The sequence below is a fragment of the Xenopus laevis genome, chromosome 1L, assembly GCF_017654675.1.
Source record: "Xenopus laevis strain J_2021 chromosome 1L, Xenopus_laevis_v10.1, whole genome shotgun sequence".
NCBI classification, from domain to species: Eukaryota; Metazoa; Chordata; class Amphibia; order Anura; family Pipidae; genus Xenopus; species Xenopus laevis.
This window is the reverse complement of record NC_054371.1, coordinates 70,183,285-70,204,196: the sequence shown is the minus strand read 5'-3', so window position 1 is coordinate 70,204,196 and position 20,912 is coordinate 70,183,285. Positions and strand designations below refer to the sequence as shown.

At 38.3% G+C, this 20,912-nt stretch overlaps 1 protein-coding gene across 10 annotated transcripts in view; it reads left to right on the top strand.

Moving 5' to 3' along the window:
- kiaa1109.L (KIAA1109 L homeolog) overlaps positions 1-20,912 on the top strand; it is a 163,269-nt gene that overhangs the window by 112,952 nt on the left and 29,405 nt on the right. For 4 of the 10 annotated variants that reach the window (XM_041580744.1, XM_041580740.1, XM_041580742.1 and 1 more), the window contains 19 exons: positions 1,163-1,369; positions 2,417-2,655; positions 2,943-3,187; positions 3,364-3,469; positions 5,316-5,413; positions 6,419-6,604; positions 6,921-7,089; positions 7,513-7,724; positions 8,476-8,674; positions 9,322-9,381; positions 9,854-10,080; positions 12,041-12,241; positions 12,677-12,807; positions 13,015-13,138; positions 13,240-13,349; positions 13,652-13,742; positions 14,199-14,264; positions 16,523-16,767; positions 17,851-18,066. In XM_041580744.1, coding sequence (XP_041436678.1) covers positions 1,163-1,369; positions 2,417-2,655; positions 2,943-3,187; positions 3,364-3,469; positions 5,316-5,413; positions 6,419-6,604; positions 6,921-7,089; positions 7,513-7,724; positions 8,476-8,674; positions 9,322-9,381; positions 9,854-10,080; positions 12,041-12,241; positions 12,677-12,807; positions 13,015-13,138; positions 13,240-13,349; positions 13,652-13,742; positions 14,199-14,264; positions 16,523-16,767; positions 17,851-18,066 — 3,132 coding nt within the window. The remainder of the gene's footprint in view (positions 1-1,162; positions 1,370-2,416; positions 2,656-2,942; positions 3,188-3,363; positions 3,470-5,315; positions 5,414-6,418; positions 6,605-6,920; positions 7,090-7,512; positions 7,725-8,475; positions 8,675-9,321; positions 9,382-9,853; positions 10,081-12,040; positions 12,242-12,676; positions 12,808-13,014; positions 13,139-13,239; positions 13,350-13,651; positions 13,743-14,198; positions 14,265-16,522; positions 16,768-17,850; positions 18,067-20,912) is intronic. The other 6 variants (XM_041580743.1, XM_041580745.1, XM_041580746.1 and 3 more) reach the window with 6 other exon arrangements.

Genomic DNA, 20,912 nt, shown 5'->3' with positions numbered 1-20,912 from the left:
AGTTGGGAAACTTGGGGGGAAACCTGGGAAATCTCATGCACAAATGGGGAGAACATACAAACTCCTTGCAGATGTTGCATTCTTTGGCATCAAACGTAGGACCCCAGAGCTGCAAACGTAGGACCCCAGCACTGCAAAGTGGCATTGTTACCCACTGAGCCACTGCCTAAACAAAAGGGGTGTTTGAAACACAATTTAATTGAATTTATGCATTATAAATGGTAGAAATAGTGTGTTCTGCTCTGTTATCTTGAATATTGAGTCGGCAGCCAAGCTCTGCCAGTATATGGCACGATTTAAGGGGCAGTTCACCTTTACATAAACTTTTTGTATGTTATAGAATGTCCTATTCTTGTCAACCTTTCAATTGGTCTTCATTTTTTTTCTTTCTTCAAAGTTATTTGCCTCCAACCATGACTTTTCCCCTGCTTTGAAATATGGGTCCCACAGTTAAAAAAAAAATGGTCTGTGAGTCTACAATTTTACTATTATTGTTGCTAGGGTAATTAGCAACCTGGTAGCTGTTGAAATTCCAAGGGATAGAGCTGCTAAATAATTAATTTTTCAAAATAAAAATTTAAATAAAGACCAATTGCAAATTTTTTGACTAGCTCTGTCTACATCATACTAGAAATCTAATTAACAGAAAATTTAGGTTAGTGAGTGTTGACCTTGCTGAGATGTTGAATATGCTAACGGCTAAAACTGGAATTACTTTTCATACAAAGTCAGTTGCTGATCTTTTATAACAACCGCATATACGGCTGCATCACATCCTGTTAAAAACATATTGTGCTATATTGCTCACTAATTTTGAGATGAGGGGACCTAGGCCATTTGCCTTTTTCAATGAAAGTTGTATTTTAAGCCAATATATATATATATATATATATATATATATATATATATCTATCTATCTATCTATCTATCTCCAACAAAAATAAATAAATAACATACAGTCCTACATGTTTTTTGACCGCCTTTTTGTTTCATACATCCTTTGTGGTTTCATTCTTGTCTGTGTCCTTGTATTTAGAGAAGCATGTAATCAGAAATGCATGTTGTTGTGTTGAGGCATGCCTTTGTATTTGTTGGCATGTATTTCATGTGAACAATGGTGTGCGTATTTAAAATTAATCCAAAAATGCCTTTTCTTTTACAGGACAGTGGTAAAATGCAGCATTGCTAAATCCCAGGCTCTCTATAGTGCCCAAAGGGGCCTGAGGACAAGCAACGCTGCAGTATTTAAAGTTGGAGCCATCAGCATCAATATCCCTCAGCATCCAGCTACTCTGCACAGCATGATGGTCCGCAGCTCCCACCAGCTCTCCAAGCAAATTTCAGATCTCATCAGGCAGCCGTCAGTAGCGTGAGTGATCGAGCATTGCCTTGTCTTGCCTTGCTTTGACAACTTTCAGTATGCCCCCAAAACAATCCAGGGAAATATCTATAGAGCATACAGAAAATGTAGCTTATTTTTTTTTATAACCGTTATTCAGTGATAGGTGTTTGATGTATTTCCAAAAGATGTGAAGTATTCTTAGCTAGCTAGTTGTCACATGCTGGGTTTCATAACATCTGCAGTGATGGAAGTACAACTTGTGCTGCATTTAAAAACAGACTCAAGTTTTGCACCCTGCTGTTTTATAGTCTAGACTTACTGTAGGGGGCTCTGTAATTATTGCCCTTAGCATTTTGCCACCAACCAATGGGCAACAAAATACCCCAAATACCTTTTGAATTCCCTTATGTGAATTGGTAAAACTGATGTATAATTGCATGAGTATGCTCCCTTCTGCATTTTTGCACAATAATGTCAAAAGTTAATTTTATCCGAGTTTTCAGGTACTCTGAAACACATCTCTCTATTAACAAATCTCACGGGGCAGTTTTGCATTTTTCTTTTGCCTCTTTCCAGGTTTCAAATGGGGCCACTGACCCCCCACAGCCCAAAAAACTTGATCTATTAGCTTTTTATTGCTTATCTTTCTATAGTGTTAAGATGGCTCTCTCCTATTCATCTTACAGTCTCACTTTCAAACCATTGCCTGGTTGCTAGGGAAATCTTTCCTCTCACAACCACATAGCTGCAAACTAGTGAGCTGCTGAAATTCCAAACTAGTGAGCTGCTGAAATTCCAAACTAGTGAGCCGCTGAAATTACAGACTAGTGAGCTGCTGAACAAATATCTAAAACAAAATCTAAAAACCATTATACATCATATTAAAAGGTGAATTACCCCATTAACAGTCCTGCAAAGAAGAATGCATTGTTTCCGAAGTCAGAACCAGCAGTACAATTTACAAATACATTTAAAACTAAAGAACATTTGGGTTTAGTGTATGTTAGATTTTTTTGCTGGGTGTTCACCCCCTTAATTGCAATCTGGATATATAAATTCACTTCTCTTACACAGAGCACCAGCTCCAAGAGAAGACATTGCCACACCACTGCTTTCTGAAAAGACCCCCACAAGTGTAAACCAAACACCGGTTGAGACCAATGAATTTCCACAACTCCCAGAAGGTCTGGAGAAAAAGCCAATTGTACTAAAGTTCAGCGCTGTATTAGATGGCATTGCTATCGGAGCTGCACTTTTGCCATCTCTTAAAGCAGAGTACAAGATGGGAAGAATGAGGAGCCATGGAATGACTGGTAATAAAATGGCTAATGTTAACATAAAGCAAATTTGTGTTGCAGATTGTGTGGGTTGCACACAAAATCACAGATCACCCTCGACCCCTCCATCCCCTACTAACATTTTATCCATTTCACCCACTGTGTGTGTATAGCACTATGTTGCCTTTCAGCAGCTCTGCCGGAGTAGATAGCTCGAGTAGTGCGGTATTGGATATAACACTTTGATAAAGGGAGTATGCAGGGTACTATCAGATAGGCTAAAGCAGCTGTTGTTGTTGTTTTTTTCCACTTTCACTTTGCAGGTGCCCAAACAAGGTTCACATTTGAGCTTCCAAACCACAGGTTACGTTTCACTTCAAAGGTCTCCTCTACAGATATGTCAACAATACCTCCCTCAGCAAGTCTTAACCTTCCTCCAGTCACCATGTCTGGGAAATACATTATGGAGGAACATGACAACTATTCTGACCAGGTGTGGAGTATGGATGATATGCCAGCCAAAACAGGTTACTATCTGCAAGGGAATTATTTACTCTGTGTAGCTGAGGTAAGACTTAAACACTGTGATTACCATCTTTATTACTGTTGTTACTGTAAAAAATAATTTTTAATTTGTAAATGATATTGTACTGCATATACTTTGAATGTTTGTGGCTCATATCTGCCTCTTAGCATATTAATAAAAGTGATAACACATATGGGCATATTTGTCTCCTTTAACAGGTTGGGTCGTTTGAACATAACCTTACCACAGATCTTCTGAACCATTTGGTATTTGTACAAAAAGTGTTTATGAAAGAAGTCAATGAAGTTATACAGAAAGTCTCAGGTTTGACTAATCGTTTTAAAGTATTTTATTTATAAATTACAAAGATAACAAGGAGTTAATAAAAACATTTAAGTTAAGTAAGGCAAGAGAATCTAGGCCCTGAGTTTGACAATGCAAAGGTCCAGCTATCAAGTGTGAAGGCTTAGAACACGAACACTCACCCACTTCTATCCCACTGGTCCAAAACAACACCTATGCTGCAACATAAATAGCATCCCCGGATCCAGACGAACTTGATATATGTAGCAATAGTGGTATGGAGCGCACGGTGGTTAGGAGGAATTAAAACTGTTTATTAAATGTCTATTAAAATCATCAGTACATTATATGGATATAACATGTCCCCCACGCTTGATGCGTTTCGTGGCGTCTCGCCACTTCCTCAGAAGCAAAGGGAAAACACTGCCCCAACACCATTAATAAAACCTCATTAGCCCCACCTATTAAAAACATTTAACCATTTAACCCACAAAGGGAAAAGTGTTCTAAATATATAAGTAACACCTGGTGTCTCAGTTACTCCACTAAAAATTCATGTAAAATCTGCAAAAGTGTAACAAGTGCCACTGTCTCAGCCAAAACAATTATATAGATACAAATATCAATAAATTATTCCTTAATATCATATTGGTGGTACTACCACAGCTATTACTTTAAATTAACCAATATAGATCAAAAACCATCAATCTTGTAACATTAAATAAACAACAAAAAAGTCAGCACTTGACCTCAGATTGCTGAATAACATTCGATGTAGGGGTTACATTAACAAGTATAAGTTCAATGTAAGTGTTATAATAACCAAAGTCAAGCTAAATATAAATTCTATAACACAGTACTCTATCGCAGAAATAAAATACATCATTAAAGTACAAAAACTGTATCTTGTGCGAAGGTACATTGGTCAATACATAAGTAGGAAATGCATCAGTTGCAAAAGCAAGTTAAGTCCCACTCACTGTTGAGGCCCCCATGATTCTCAGTGGTCTTTAATTGGTATATCCAATAAGCCTCTTATCTCGGAAGATTCTGATCCAAATCCAAAACATATACAAAGGTCCAGCTATCTCCTTGGGGTTTGAGGTACATGACAATGAATGTGAATCAATTTGTATTGCTAACCTTTTATCTTGAGTAAGTTCACACCTGGCGATTCCGGGAGATTTAGCCGCCTGGCAACTAATCGCCTCAACTAATCTTCCCCCGAACAGCTTCCGAAGTTGCCCCCCAGGGGGGGGGAGATAAGTCGAGGCGCAAGACAGGGGAGAAGCGTTCGGGGAGATTAGATGCCCCAAAGAAGAGGCTATTAGTCGCCAGGCGACTAAATGTCCCCGAATTGCCAGGTGTGCCCTTACCCTGAGGTAAAACAGACTGTGTAATGTTTGCCTCTTCACAAGTGGACAGTGAGTGTTTTAATTACCAAGGGTTTATGATGACTTTTAAGGAACATTGAACTGTATCAGAAATACTTCTCAACTTAGCTTCTAAGTGAGCTGTCCTTTTCACTCTTAAGTATTTATATTTATAGAAATATTTGATATCTGTCTGCCCCATAAAGTTTATAATCACCGACTACAAAGTTGCTGTTGCTATCAAATAGAGGCCTGTCTGTTTTTAGAGCAATAAGTCAGTCTTGTTTAGGCACACAGAGTTTTGCCTATACTTTATCTTTCATTCAGTAACAGTGTGGGAGGCGAATCAGAGCAAAGACAACAATTTTTATTTTAATTATAGAATTGTTATTTATACATCAAGCAGATTTTAGTCCTGCTCGCTGACTTATTTAGATAAGAGAAACAATCTCTTTCAGAATCTGAGTAATGCTATTCTTTCTGTTTATCTGCAGGTGGAGAACAGCCTATTCCTCTCTGGAACGAACATGATGGTACAGCAGAGGGAGACAAACCAAAAATTCTTCTGTACTCATTAAATCTTAGATTCAAAGTATGTGCTTGTGTTTCTTCTGAGATCTGAAATGTTAATAAAATGTGTGAGGATTATACCAAAAATATAAAATGTTTTTAAAGAGAAGTTAAAAATATAAATAAATGTTTATTATTGTTGTTTAAAGGAAAAACATTGCCACAGCAAGTTGTGACTAAAGTTGAGTGTGTGGGGAATCTACCTTAGCTATCTTAGACTAGTGTTTCTTAACATATTACACATGGGAGGCAGATTAAATTGGAAAGTTGGCGTTGCAACCCAAGATATGGTTAATAATTAACTGCGTTTTTACTTATAGTCTATTGTAGTTGGAAATTTTATTGTATTAAAGGAGAGCCTCCCTGAACACAAAGGGATCCAATTTGAGGCCATACGTGCCCAATAGATATGTGCCAGACAATAAAAGTAAAACAGATTGATTGGCTTATGTGTGGCATCTAGTATCAGTAGAACCATTCCAGCTACTACTGTGACTTCGGTGCAAGGGAACCCTATACTCTACATCCAGTGTCAGACTGGAAAGTCAGGGGCCCACCAAAAAACCTTAGACAGTGGGCCCACTTTCCAAACTATTATTCCTCCTCTCCTCCCTCAACCTCTTTATTCTGCTAGTCTTTTATATCTACTTACTATATTGTTCCATTATTAAGCTTTGTTTCCCCATAAAGAAATATGGAATGACCATGAAATAGGCTACATGGTTAGAAGCAAGAGGCCCGCTGACACCTGGGCCCACCGGGAGTTTTCCTGGTATCCCGGTGGGCCAGTCCAACACTGTATACATCTGCAGTAAACAAATTATTTAGTCCACAATGCTTTTTGCATGCTGCTTCTGCTTCCCATCTTTTTTTTTTTTTTTTGCAAACACGCACAATTGAAATGATTTGCATAAAGAAAGCCTTTATCCTTCCAAATGATGTCCATAAAAATGTTGCTGCAAACTGGATGATATTTATAAACTGTGCACATTTTATACCTGCATTTTTTTTATTTATTTTTTTGCAGGGTATTCAGGTAACAGCAACAACACCATCAATGAGAGCTGTGAGGTTTGAAACTGGACTGATAGAGTTAGAATTATCCAACCGAATTCAGACAAAAGCAATGCCAGGAAACAGCAGCTATCTGAAACTCTTTGGGAAATGTCAGGTGGACCTGAATTTGGCACTGGGTCAAATTGTAAAGCATCAGGTAATGTCTTGTTAACATCTGTAATTTCAATTATAAGGGAAAAATATACAGAATGGCAACAGAAGTACTTGAGGATTGCAGAACAATAAATATTGTTTTGTATTGAAGGGGCTTGCAAAGTTAGAAAAAATTCTGTACGCACTTGAAAAGATGAGCAAAGAAATGTTCCCCCCAAATCACATCCAACTCTGCTTGTAGTAGGCAAAATAAGCCAGTCTGAAAATGTTTTTGTGTTCATATGCATGATTGAAAGTTATTTTTAACTTTCATCTTCTCTAACATGAGTGAAGTAATAATGGTGTTGTATTGGATGTAGGTTTATGAAGAGGCTGGTTCTGACTTCCACCAAGTTGCTTATTTTAAAACCCGAATTGGCCTGCGCAACGCGCTACAGGAGGAAATCAGTGGCTCAACAGGCAGAGAAGCAGTTCTTATAACTTTGAGCAGACCTATTGTCTATGCACAGCCTGTGGCCTTTGATAGAGGTAAGAGCGGCTGTGTTTTCATTTCTATGTACATTTTATTTTCAGATCCTGAAAACTGTTGTATAAGACCTCCTACTGCATTCCTTATTCCAAACATATAAAAGCAAGATGTTGCATTGTGGTCTGATATTTTTGCTTATTCATAGTTGCTGGTTGCCCCACAGTGTACCTCCCACAAACAGCTGTGTCTCAGCAATCAAATCTATTTTTCTCTTAGTTCTTGACTGCAGTTCTACCTATACAAAGCATATTTTGGAAACGAAGGAACAGACACAATTGATGTTTACTTTCCATTGAAAATCTATGCAAAGCAACATTAAGTCTTTCATTGTGGATCTATACTGGTATATATTCACATGTGTGCTAATAATAAAAAAAAAAATCAACATTTTTGTGACAGGTGTGTTTTTTTTTCTTTTTAAGCTGTGCTATTTTGGCTAAACTATAAAGCAGCTTATGACAACTGGAATGAGCAGAGATTGGCATTAAACAAAGACATACACATGGCTACAAAAGAAGTTGTGGATATGCTTCCTGGAATCCAGCAGACATCTGCTCAAGCCCTTGGAACACTGTTCCTTCAGCTTACAGTGAATGATCTAGGCATATGCTTGCCAATCACTAATGCCCAACAGGTACGGCAATATGAGTGATATATATTTTATTGTTATTTTTAGCATATATAACTTATTTCCATGCTCTGCTTCTGCTGGGAGATTCTTTGTTTGGTTGTCATATGATACAGTGTTATGGAGCTAACGCTTAAGGGTCAGTCCACACGAGCAGATTCAGGGAGATTTAGTCGCCTGGCGACTAATCGCCTCTTCTTCTGGGCGACAATCTCCCCGAACTGCCTTCACTAAATCACACGCGACGCTTCGTTTTCCGAATGTGGACTGACCCTAAAACACAAGATTATATAGATGGATAAAGAGATCAAACCAAAATTGTGGTTATTAGGGAAATATGAGCAATGAACTGGGGACTCCAAATTTTCTCTAGTTAGAAAACGTATTTTTTTTTTTTTCTAAATCTGCTTTAATTCATGTGTGTAAACGAGTGCAGAAAATAACATTCCTTCAGAATGAAGGTCCATGGCTTTTTCTCTCTGAGAACATTTGTCCTTTGTCAAATCCACAACTGTGCTGTCAGTCATAGTTCTTTCTAAGACAGTTCTATATTTTATGCTTATTCTACTAGTATTGTATGTTACTTTACTGCACCAAATACACTTATAATGTCAGTCTTTTATGCAGTTGTGCTTTGAAGCCAATACAAGCAAACAATTAAAATTAATGAATGACTTTTCATAAAATCGATGCTTATGGATTGCTTTAGAAGGGTCGGAAATAATGTCTGTTAATATGACATAATTTTTTTCATCAGGCAAATCACACCGCAGATTTTGATACTGGCTCAGCTTTGGTTCTGACCATTGAGAGTACATTAATTACTGCATGTTCCTCCGAGTCCCTCGTCAGCAAAGGGCATTTCAAAAACTTCTGCATTCGATTTGCTGATGGATTCGAAACAACTTGGGATGACTGGAAACCTGAAATAAGGGCAGATCTTGTCATGAATGCCTGTAAGTGTTTTCATTAAATATTTTTTATTTTTTTTTCTCAAATAAAATTATTTCAGGGCAAATAATGGAAAGGTAAAATCCTTTTATAAGGGCACTATCTGCAAGGAGTATGTATGTTCTCTACATATTTGTGTTGGTTTCCTTTACGTTGTCTGGTTCCTAACCCTATCTTAATAAAAAATATTCAATATATTATTTATTATAGTTTGTGTTCTAAAATATCTTATTAAAACCTGAAACTGCCATTGGAAGTTCATACAAAAAGCATATTATCCAGGGAGTTCTAGGCATAACCTGTTGTGACATTTTGAAAAAGAATGTTCTTACAAAATGTGACATACTTGCAGTCCTGTGTGAAAACAGTTTTTCTCAGTCACTGATCTGTGACTGCTTCCTAAGTATCCTGTTTCTCTTGTTTCCTATCAGAGCCAATTATGATTTTATACTGGCTGCCTGTTACACACCACCTCTTTAGTGAGGAGGTCCCAGAGATCCAATGCTTCTTAAGTGACAAGCCTTTTCCATCAAACGATTTAATATTATAATTTTCATTTAATACTTTTAATTTTGTGAGTGAAAAATTATATATATATTATATATATATATTCTGTTAAATTAAGTTTAATTTAATGTGTTTGTGGCTTCAGGTGTGGTTCCAGATGGAACATATGAAGTTTGCTCTAGAACAACTGGACAGGCTTCTGCTGGTAAGAGAACTTATATTTAGAGTATGACACATCATCTTTGTATGGTGCTGAAGTATGCATATTTCCTAACTTAAATGAATACCCATCTAGGCTCGGCACCTGTCCAGTTTTGACATGGACAAGCCTGGTTTTTATAATTTTCCAAGTAAAGCCATACAGGACTCTGCAATCAGCCAATTGCTGCATCCTGACCCTGCCTGCTATACGTCCCCTGATGTCACTTATCCTCCCCCGAAAAACACCATCATGCCCTGTGCGTGGACTTCCGAATTTATAAAGATGGCAAACCTACACCCATCTCTTCTGATAATTTACTTTGGTTTTAATAAATAATTAGTTTTTAAAAGGTTTTCCTTGGAATCACATTATTTGCATTAGATTGCACTTTGATCCTAGCATTCAGCAGGCAAAAATTCAACATGCAAATAGTTTTTTAGTTTTTGCAAATTCTTTTTTATTTTTTTTGTAACAGAAAGCAGTAGTGCTGGAACGTGGACTTTAAATGTGTTATGGAAGATGTGTGGTATTGATGTGCACATGGACCCCAACATTGGGAAAAGGCTTAATGCCCTTGGCAATACACTGACAACTATGACGGGCGAAGAAGATATAGATGACATTGCAGACCTTAATTCTGTAAACATGGCAGATCTGTCTGATGAAGATGAAGTTGACAGCATGTCTCCAACTGTCCATGCTGTAAGTATTTTTGCTCTGTTGCTTCCGTTTCCTATAAGCATTTTCTTTTTAGAGCAGATATCCATGTAATTACATGGCGTTCCTCTGCTAACAACCAAACTCATTTATTTCTTTGAAAATATGTGCTGTTTGTACCCAAATAACCTAAATGAATAGTCTAGGCCAATCCCTTTGCATATGCAAAGAATCTGCAATTAGGGGGAGAATTTTGCAATTTTCCTCAATCGTTGTAACTTAAAGTCATATCATTTTAAGGATTTGTATTTGGTTGAGACTTTTTTAGTAGTATTAGGACAAATCCAAGTGTCCAAATATTAACCCTAAATCTAGGTCACACGATTAAGGATATTGCAAAGTCAAAAACCGAATCTGGGGCGGTGCATCCCTAGCTGTTTGGTCTACTGTTTAGTGGCAACTACTTTCTGTGACATGGTGTGACGGCAGTATCTCCAGAGCTGTCTAAGACAATGGTGCAAATTAAACAAATGTCAGAAAAAAATGTTATTATGAAAATGTACCATATTTATGAATTTTTGAGTAAGAAACATGAAAAATATACAGGACTTAGACTGCCATAGACTGCATTGTGACAAATTTTCCTGCACTGTGAAAAATGACCACCATTTTTCACCTTCAATTTGGAGCAGACTTAATAATAAATAACCTTAAACCTGGCTGAAATATATAGAGTTCACTGGTTCAAATGTTTAATGGCAGTGTAACCCTATATAAGTAATGAAGGATGCATGCTGTGAATTTACACCGACACTGTAATACAAAGAGAACTTGCCCAGCATACTGTAGGAACAGATGTAAAAGTCCTTATTGTAAGTCCACAGATGTTCATTTGCTGTCTGACCCCCATGCATCAGTCCCTCCCCATTTAAGGGGAATGTATTGAATTTGTTTTGTTTCTTTATGCATGCTACAAGATTGGCCTATGATTCAATTCTGTGGATTAGGTTACAGACCAAGATATATCTTCTGAGGCTTTGCACCTGTGTGTGTTTTTTTTATTTTTTTATTTGTATTCACATATCTAAAGTTAGGTTCAGGCCACATTTATATTATTAAAAGGACCTCATTTGTATGTCACACCTCACACCACCCATCAATGTAATGCTGGCCACTCCGCTACTGATTCGTTGGTGGAGCATGAGTAGGTGAGGCATCAGCTGGTAAGAACAGAATCCTGGAATTCATTCATATGTCTAAGGAAGCATCAGACATGATTGAAATTCCTATAAAATGTATGTGTTCTGTGTAATGGCAGGTAAAGGACATGTTTCTTGCTTTTGTTTTGTTTTTTGTTTTGCGCTGTTGCGCATTTAAAAGTTTGTTTGATAAAGAGTATAGTCATAGAGCTTATACACTAAGAAACATAGTTATTAAAATTGAATCATCACCAGATCTTTGCTTTTGTTTTCTGAGTTCTAGGTGACTGTTCAACTCTAACTGTGGATTGGTTACTATTGGCACTGCCAACCCCTCCCCCAGTAACTTACCTTTGGCAGTCATCAACACAGCCTCAAGCAGAGTGGCAATGTGAGTGGCTTTAGGCTTTGAGGGTAGGGCATGTAAGTCCTGACAGGATGGGGCACTGTTTACATCTGTCCTCCAGCCTATAAGGATTTTGCCCCATCTCCATAGCCTGACGTCAAGGTCGACCTGCATGAACCTGTGTCAGAAATGTTTTGTCAGAAATGTTTGCGTCAAGTTGGAAACTCTTACCAGATGTATGTTTGTTATAAAATCACAAAATTTGGGGGGAAAAAACCCCACCATGTATCATGCATATCTAACATTAATTCCCCAGTCATCCCTGAAAATCTTTGCTTAATTCTAAATTCTAAAGTGTTTTATGTTTACTTTGATAATAACTTTAGTTAGACAGCCCTGGTCCAAAAGTAAGTGGTGCAAATCAACTCTGAAAAGCACTAACATGGCTGTTTACATTTAGAATTCAGAAGGATGTTATGTTAATGGAGAAAGCCTCAAGCTTACTTTTGGTCAACGACTTGTAAATCACCTTCTTGGCCTGAGCACCAAACGCCATCGTTTTTCAGTACCTGCAGAGTATCTCTCTGGTTCAGAAATACCAGACTCCCCTGGCTCTGTCAGTCCGCACATGACAGCAAGCAGGTCTCGCTCCTGGGCAAATGTATGTAAACTACAACTGTTTTCAAAGCAGTGTACTATCCAGATACTTCAGTCCATGTACATTCACTCATCTTCTTTTAAAGTATTATCTACACAAAGAGAACGTTGCTTTCATTTTAGGGTGAGTTCCTTAAATTTGCAGCTTGATGTAAGGTACTATTCTTCAGCAAAGTCAAAAATATCTTCACTATATATGTAGACAAAAGGATCAACATGTGTGAACACAATTATTATATAACTGAATTTAGTTGTACCTGGATAGTATACACTTTGCATTCAAAATATTTATCACTGATGATCATTCAAGAAATCGAAGGGAAATCAAACTCAACCAAGTCTTTAATTCTTGCATGCCTTAATGACTAATAGATTAATTGCTCATAATTTAACATGTTTTGGTATATGTGATAAAACAACTAGTTGTTTTCTCTGTTAGGAAACCATTGACTATAGAAGACCCGGCCAGCTTGGAAGCCAAAGCGTGGACCTAAGAGGAAGGAAATTTGTGAAGAGGCTGGTTGATATACGGGAGCTCAATGAACAAGCTAAAGTGATTGATGATCTCAAGTGAGTCAATATAAGGTTTATTTTTTTTATTTAAACGTTGGTAATACTGCTTTTAATCTAGGCTCACGTATGCTATCTATAGTTTAATTATATACAGCAAGAAGCAGCTTATATTTTTCCTTTTGTGTAAGCGAAATGACTGTTTTTATCAAAGTGTGCCAAAACAGACTTCTGCCAATAAATCTATAAAACATTATTTATTTAAAGGAAACTTGGAGCTAGTGAAGGAACCATTAATCAGGAAATTCAACGATACCAACATTTGGAATCCGTAGCGGTCAATGATATTCGGAGAGATGTCCGTAAGAAGCTGCGCAGGTCTAGCATGAGAGTAAGTAAAAGAATGTAACATTACTTGTGACTTATTTTAAATGGTAATATAAAAAATGTAAGTTTATATATACTAACTGATTTTGCTGCCATTTTGTTTAGGCAGCATCTTTGAAAGATAAATGGGGCCTTGGATACAAACCTAGCTACAATCGTTCAAAAAGTATTACTGCTTCGGGAAGGCCACCTCTGAAACGCTCAGAAAGAGCCAGGTACCATATTTTTTAATCCGTTCAGTGTTGCTGACCTCTACTTACGTTTAACAAATATGGGGGTCAACATATGATATCACTTTTAGGTCTAGATCAGAGTATTTAATGTGAGAGAAAAAATTTTTTTTTCCTATTTGCCTCAAAAATGTGTTCTGCTTACAGAAATATAATCCAGATATTTTTAAATGTTCACCTCTCCACTTGCTGTTATTCAACTAATGATATTAACATACTGACTAATACTGAACACAGATGACATACATAAAGTAACTTGCTTCCTTTTACTTGTGACTGTCCTCCAGCTCAAGGGTTGATGGCGAAGATCTTCCTGAAATACGAATTGAAGCCGCTTCCCCTGCAGGTCCAAGAGTAACATTCAACATACAGGATAGTGTAAGGATGTCTCCCCCTTCTTCAAATTAATGTGTGAATTTGTGTTCCATTTTACAAATGCAGGAAATTCCCTGTGATTTAAACATTTTAAATATTAATATGTTAAATATTATGTTATATATATATATATATATATATATATATATAAGCAGCAGACTGCCAGCACAACTCTTGTATACGTATATGATGCCTGGGTGCAAAAAGCTTGAACAAATATATACAGGCACAACAGAGGCTCGCACTCACAGGACTTACGAATGAAAATAAAGGTGTTTATTTGGCAAAAGATAACTGACGTTTCGGCTAGCTCAATTTCTCAAAGGCTAGTGAGCTAGCCGAAACGTCAGTTATTTTTGCCAAAAAAAAATAATGGATCCCATACCTGCATTGATTGCTATCATTAATGTTTCATGTATAGTCTGAAAATGGTTATTCTCTTTCTTTTATTTATTGAAGTTGAATAACACAGTTATAGGAATAAATCGGAATTCTGGCTGCTCTTTGGAGGAAGGTTGTTTCAAGGTATTTGTACATGGCAAGCTATTCCAACAGTCTTCTGTCCTTTTGGCAGCAAACATAATTCTTGCTTTGTCTTAAATGAAAGATCCACAGAATGTATATCAACTGCTAATGTTAACTAAACCGAAGGCATTTTGAATTGCCTTTAATTGCATCCACTTGCATTGACATTTAAGGGACTGATTTGAAACTGTTTTCGGTAGCACATTTTACATATTTTCCCCAATTACACTAAAAAGAGTTTTATTTTGGCATCAATAATAGAGCAAGCTTATTTTTAGGGATGCACCAAATCCACTTTTTGGGATTCGCCGAATCCCTGAATCCTTCGTGAAAGATTCGGCCGAATACTGAACCGAATCCAAATCCTAATTTGCATATGTAAATTAGGGTCAGGGAAGGAAAAGGTGGGGAAATTGAATCCGAATCTGATTTAAAATGGCCGAATCCCGAACCGAATCCTGGATTCTGTGCATTCCTACTTATTTCATAATGTAAACACATATGCTCCTGTCAGTCTGGAACTCCCAGCATGTGTAAGTTGTTTTCAGCAGGAAAGAGTAATTGACTGAAGGGTTAGTGCACCTTTAACCTAATTTTTAGTATTTTATAGCTTGTCAGATTTATAGTAATGGCAGATTTATAGTAATTATTCACCTCCCTAATCTGATTACAGTATTTCCATTTATATTGTAGTTAATGCTATCTGTTTGCACTCTTGCCCTGTGAGGATACAGTTATATGGTTATAGTTACTTAAAATTTCTATAACTTCTTCTCTTCTTCAAAATGAAGACAAATTGTATTACCCCTGTCAACATCATGCAAGGTTATGTTTTAGGCAATTTACCCCTTTAACGTTTAAAACAAAAAAGAAAACATTAAAGAGCTATACAAAAAACTATACATAAAGGTTATTTCTAAAATAGATTTAATACACATTAATTAAAATCAAAATGGCAATGTCTCTTTAAAGGAAAACCTCACATGAGGACTGGCACCCCCAATTTTCCCCTGTGCTGATGCACCTTTTAGTGAAAAAAACAAACCTTTGCCAGACATTCCTAGACCAGAATTAGTCTTGTGCATTTAGGGGCATATTTACAAAGGGTCAAATTTCAAAGTTAAAATACTTTAAAATTCGACCGTCGAATTTGATACTTCGATAGTCAAAGTATTTTTTCTATCGAAAACGGCCGTTTTTGGTCCAAGTAAAAATCGATTGATTAAATCGTTCGATTCGAGCAATTTTACAAATAAATACTTCGACTACTCAAAACTTAGCTAAAAGCCACAGATAGGTTCTCGGAGGTCCACCATAGGCTAAACAGCAATTCGGCAGTTTTTTAAAGAGACAGTACTTAGATTTTCGAAGTAAACGTTTTTTTTCAATTCGAACCAAACTTTGGCCTATTCGATGGTCGAATTACCCAAAAATTACTTCGAAATTCAAAGTTTTTGAATTCGAAAATTCACTTCGACCCTTTATAAATGGGCCCCTTAGAGTATATTCCAATTCTGTATTTCTTTTAACTTTTTGATGAATTGGCCTGGGTAAAAAAAAACGGTTATTTAATTCAGTGGGGGTCGCCTAATACATTCGCATAATACGTTTTTTTTTAAAGCCAATAAATTCCTTTCAGATCATAATATGATAATACGTAATAATAATAGTAATGATAATTACAATGGTAGTCATTCACATACTGTGTTTGATAGGTTATTTTATTGAAGCTACTGGAGCCTTGTCCCAAACAAGATTATACAGATGAAAGCAACAAGTCTTTGTAACCAAAGTGTGGCCTTTAATTCACCTTTTTCCATGTGGCCAAACTTGCTTACCTCACTTAAGAAATATGTGAACACTGAAGCGTTGCTTTACATTTTGTGGTTTATCTTTGCATGACCTATTTGCTTACACTAACAATATTATGGTTTCCAGGTGATCATAATGAATCTTAATGTTATCTTGTGCAGCTATAGTATTTCGTACCCTTTGGTGGCAGGATAATCATTCCCTTGTGCACTTCCATAAATGAATTCTATCCATGAGTTTCATTAATTCATCACATTGTTTTCATCAATCATTTCTGAACTGTTTTTATAGCTACACGGTGAGGGTTTCTTACTGTCTGTCTTGTGATTCATTTTGTTCCTCTCCCTTATAGCAGCTGTTTCACAGGAAGCACCTTCACACAAGAAAATGTCTATATACACATCTAATTAATGTGTCTTTGATGTCATTTTTTTCTTCTACAACAGTTTCCAGAGGAGACAGAGAATGATCTTATGTCAGTTACTATTGATGGTCCATCTCATTATCCATCCATTAGTGAAGGTTCACATTCTGTGTTCAGTTCCCCTAACACACCAGTAGTGTTTTCACCAAGCATTCCCTTCCAGACCGAAGAGGGTAAACGAGACGATAGCTCCTCCTCATCCTCAGAAGACTCTGATAAAGAAGAGGAACATGAGCGGGAAAAGCTTTATGTTTACAGAAAACCGCAGTAAGTGTTTTTTTTTTTCTTTAATCCTGGCTCTATTTAGGTAATCCTCAACTTTAAGGAACAGTAATACCAAAAAATGAAAGTTTTAAAGTAATGAAAATATCATGTACTGTTTGTTCCCCCTGCACTGGTAAAACTGATGCTTCAGAAACACTAATAAAATTCATATAAACAAGCTGCTTGTGTAGCCATGGTGGAAATTGAAAAAAAGGCTATATGGCACAGGTTAAATAGTGGATAACAGATAACACCATTATGTTCTACAGAGTTTATCTGCTATCTGCTGTCTAACCTGAGCCTTTTCTTCTTTTGAATGGCTGCCCCCATTGCTACACAGCAGCTTATTTGTATAAACAATAGTAGTGTTTCTGAAGCAAACAGACATTTTACCAGTGCAGGGCAACACTGCATTATATTTTTATTACTTTAAAAAGTAGCTGTTCCTTTTTATTTGTCTCTTAAATGATATTTAAACCTTAAAAATTTAAGTAAAATGTATTTTGTAACCCAGGCCAGTTTATCTCTAACATGTGGAAATGATTTTATTTAGATTAATATTTTTCTGTATATTGAACTTAAAGCAATGTGGTTCAACAATGAACCACTGGCTTCACTAGTTTAAACACCTGGATGATAAAAAATTTAAGTTTTAAATCTGTAATTTCTAACAGGAGCCCCTTCAGTTTCATCTGTTGCCCCCATGCTGGAAGACCCAGCCTGCACAGACCTGATGAAGTGTTTAGAAATGTTGTTATGCATGCACAAAATAGAACGTTATTCATAGAGGCACGTTCAATTTAAACTCAAAACAATGATGCTTCATACAGTAAATGCTTAGACAACATATTATGCTGTGCACATAAAAAAAAAGAAAAGAAAAAAAGTGCCAAAAAAGAAAATATGGGTATCTTTCTTTTATTAATAGGTAATATTTTATACTATAACCAAAAGGAAATATAACGTGCCCCCTTTTTATTAGTAAGGGACCACATACGAGACCCCTGACATCATTAATTTTGTTTAACATTTGCAAAGTTCAAATACGCACATAGGTGTTAGTGTCACTTGAATTTGCTGTTGCAGGCAGAGCACCCGAAAGAAATCGTCTGGCTTCGCAGCTGTCCAGCAGCTCTTCACTGAACGTTGGCCCACCGCTCCTTCCAGCAGAAATGTCTCCAATGCAGCAACGGAAAGGAATATTGATTTTGAACTAGACATTAGAGTGGAGATTGACAGTGGGAAATGTGTGCTACATCCTACAACTCAGCAACAGGAACACGATGACATAAGCTTACGAAGGTAATTTGTTAAAGGACAAAAACTAAATTTTCTGAATTTTGATGTGTATATAGGAATCTGTGTATTTTTCACCATGGCCTATTGCCTATTGGCTATACGCCCAGCAGGCGGAGCTTAGATCAGTTTTTGTTGTGTCCTCAGGAGGATAGGACATTAAATCTACACTCTCTGTATTATTTTAATTTTTGTCAGTTGCTTGACACCAGGGAATGCCCAGGCCTTACACTGAGCAGAGGATACCCATAGGCATTCCCCAACGTGGGACCTGCCTCCGGGGTCCCTGATTATTCAAGACCGCCCAGTCTCATACTGGTCTCCCCATTTTATAGGTGGAGACTGACTGGCCGGAGGACAGTGAGTATATTCTGGGCTGTCCTCTTCTCCTCTCATATCCCTCTCCCTGCATATCGGGGGAAAGGTCTGTCTCCTAAAGAACCTTTTCCCCTGCCCCCACGCTAGCACTAACGCATCACTCAGCAATTGTGCGACCCCCCCCCTCTCTCAGACGGAGTGCTGACACGAGACTGGGCTGCGCTAGTTCTTTGCGCCATTTTGCCCCAGTTCTCGCGCGCTCCCTCAGTCTTGTCGACCATTTTGTTTCCCGCACCAGAGTTACTGTGCGTACAGACAAGCGCAACGCCAGATTCCCTTGTTCCCCTGGAGCTCCCGAGCCTCCAAAACACCAGTGGGTCATACCGGGGACAGTCTCCTTTGTAGTTCTTGGCACACAGACAATTACTGGGAGACGCACTAGCAACAGCCCCCTCTGCTGGCTTTTCTCACAGCACGGTTGAGCTAAGACCAAATATATATATTTTATATATATATATATATATATATATATATATATATATATATACATACATTCATATACTACTATAGTGCCTTGTTACTACCATGTCTGAAGGATCTGGTGACAGGCTTTTTTTCCAGGGGGGCACCTTCTGCCCAAGTAAGATATTTAGCGTGTGCCACGGGCCACAAATGTTTGCCCCCTGGGCACAAAGAGCCTTTATGTGCTAAGTGCAAACCTTCTGAACCTGCTCCTCCCCAGGAAGTCCACGATTGTCAAGGGGAATCATCATCTCTACACAGAGATTCTCCACCACAGAGACAACTAAGCGCAGAGCTCCTTCTCCATCCGAGGAAGAGAGCGATTCTCTTCCCAGATGTTTTTCACCATCCTTACCAGATTCCGGAGAGAATTTTGATCGCTCAGAAGGTGGACTTCCATCGGACAAGAGGATGAGGAATCACACAAGAATTCTTCAGAGTCTGTGGATGCCATAATCACCTCTGTAATTGAAACTCTACATCTTCAAGACCCAGGAGCTTCATCAAACGTCATAGTAAGACTTCACCTGTTTTCCCTTCTCATTCTCAACTTGATCAGATCATACAACAGGAAAGGGATACAAATAGACAAAATTTCATAGAAAATTTCAAAGGCTCTATCCATTTTCTAGGGAGCTTACAGAAAAGTGGTAAATGCCACCTTCAGTTGATCCGCCGGTATCCCGGCTTTCAAAGAACACCGCTCTTCCTGTCCCGGACGCTTCGTCTTTCAGGGACTCAATGGATAAGAAACTAGAGAGCCTTCTACGCTCCGCGTTCTCAGCTTCTGGCACTTCTCTAGCCATCCTAGCCATCAGCAGGGCAGTCCAGTCCTGGTCAGACTCCCTACTCTCCACCATTGCCTCCGGGGAACCATGCCATGAGCTTTACCAATGTGCTTCCCAAATTAAAGAAGCAAATGACTACATGTGTGAGGCTTCAATCGATGCACTTCAGGTCATCAGCAGATCATCGGCACTCTCTGTGGTAGCCCGCAGATCACTTTGGATGAAACTGTGGTCAGCAGACCTTTCCTCTAACCTCCATTCCCTTTAAAGGCAAGCTTCTGTTCGGACCTGACCTGGATAAGATTATCAGCCTGGCAACAGGAGGCAAGAGTACCCTACTGCCTCAGCCTAAAGCTCGTCCCTCCTTCAGCAGGGGTAAGTTTTTTTGTGGCTCCCACACCAAGCACACAAGATCATCACCACCAGTCCTTTGCAAACCGAGGACGTTTTAGTCATAAACAGAGACCTCCCTGGCAGAGCAAGAAGAACACTCCCAAGACTGGAGGCAAGACTGCCTCAGCATGACAGTCTCGGTACAACGGCAGTCACAAGACCGATGGGGGGCAGGCTCAGTCACTCATTAGATCTACGAGGTAGTAACCCGGGGCTACCATCTAGAATTTGCCTCAACTCCCCCCATTGTTTCTTTATGTCCAGACTGCCACAGGACTCAGACAAAAAGCCTTCCTAGGTGCAATCTCAAACCTTCTAAGAGCGCAGGTGATCATTCCTGTACCGGTCACAGAACTTTTCAAGGCCTACTATTCAAATCTCTTTGTAGTACCCAAAAAGGACAGATCGGTAAGACCCATTTTGGATCTCAAGGAACTAAACAAATTTCTTCGTCAACGAAGATTCAAGATGAAGTCTCTCAAATCAGTCATTGCGGCGATGTCCCCGGGGCAATTTCTGATTTCTCTCAACATAAAGGATACCTACCTTCATGTTCCCATTTTCCCTCCGCATCAGAGATGTTTGCGATTTGCATTTCAAAATTGCCACTACCAGTTCACAAGCCTTCCCTTCGGGCTAATGTCTGCCCGAGGGTCTTTACCAAGATCATGACAGCAGCAACAGCAGTGATTCCCAATACCAGAGTTTCCATCACACCCTACCTGGACGACCTGCTAATCAAGGCACCCGCCTTCTTGGAAGCCCAGAGATCTCTCCAGACATCCGTGGACACGCTCCAGGAACTAGGCTGCATCTTAAATCTAGAAAAGT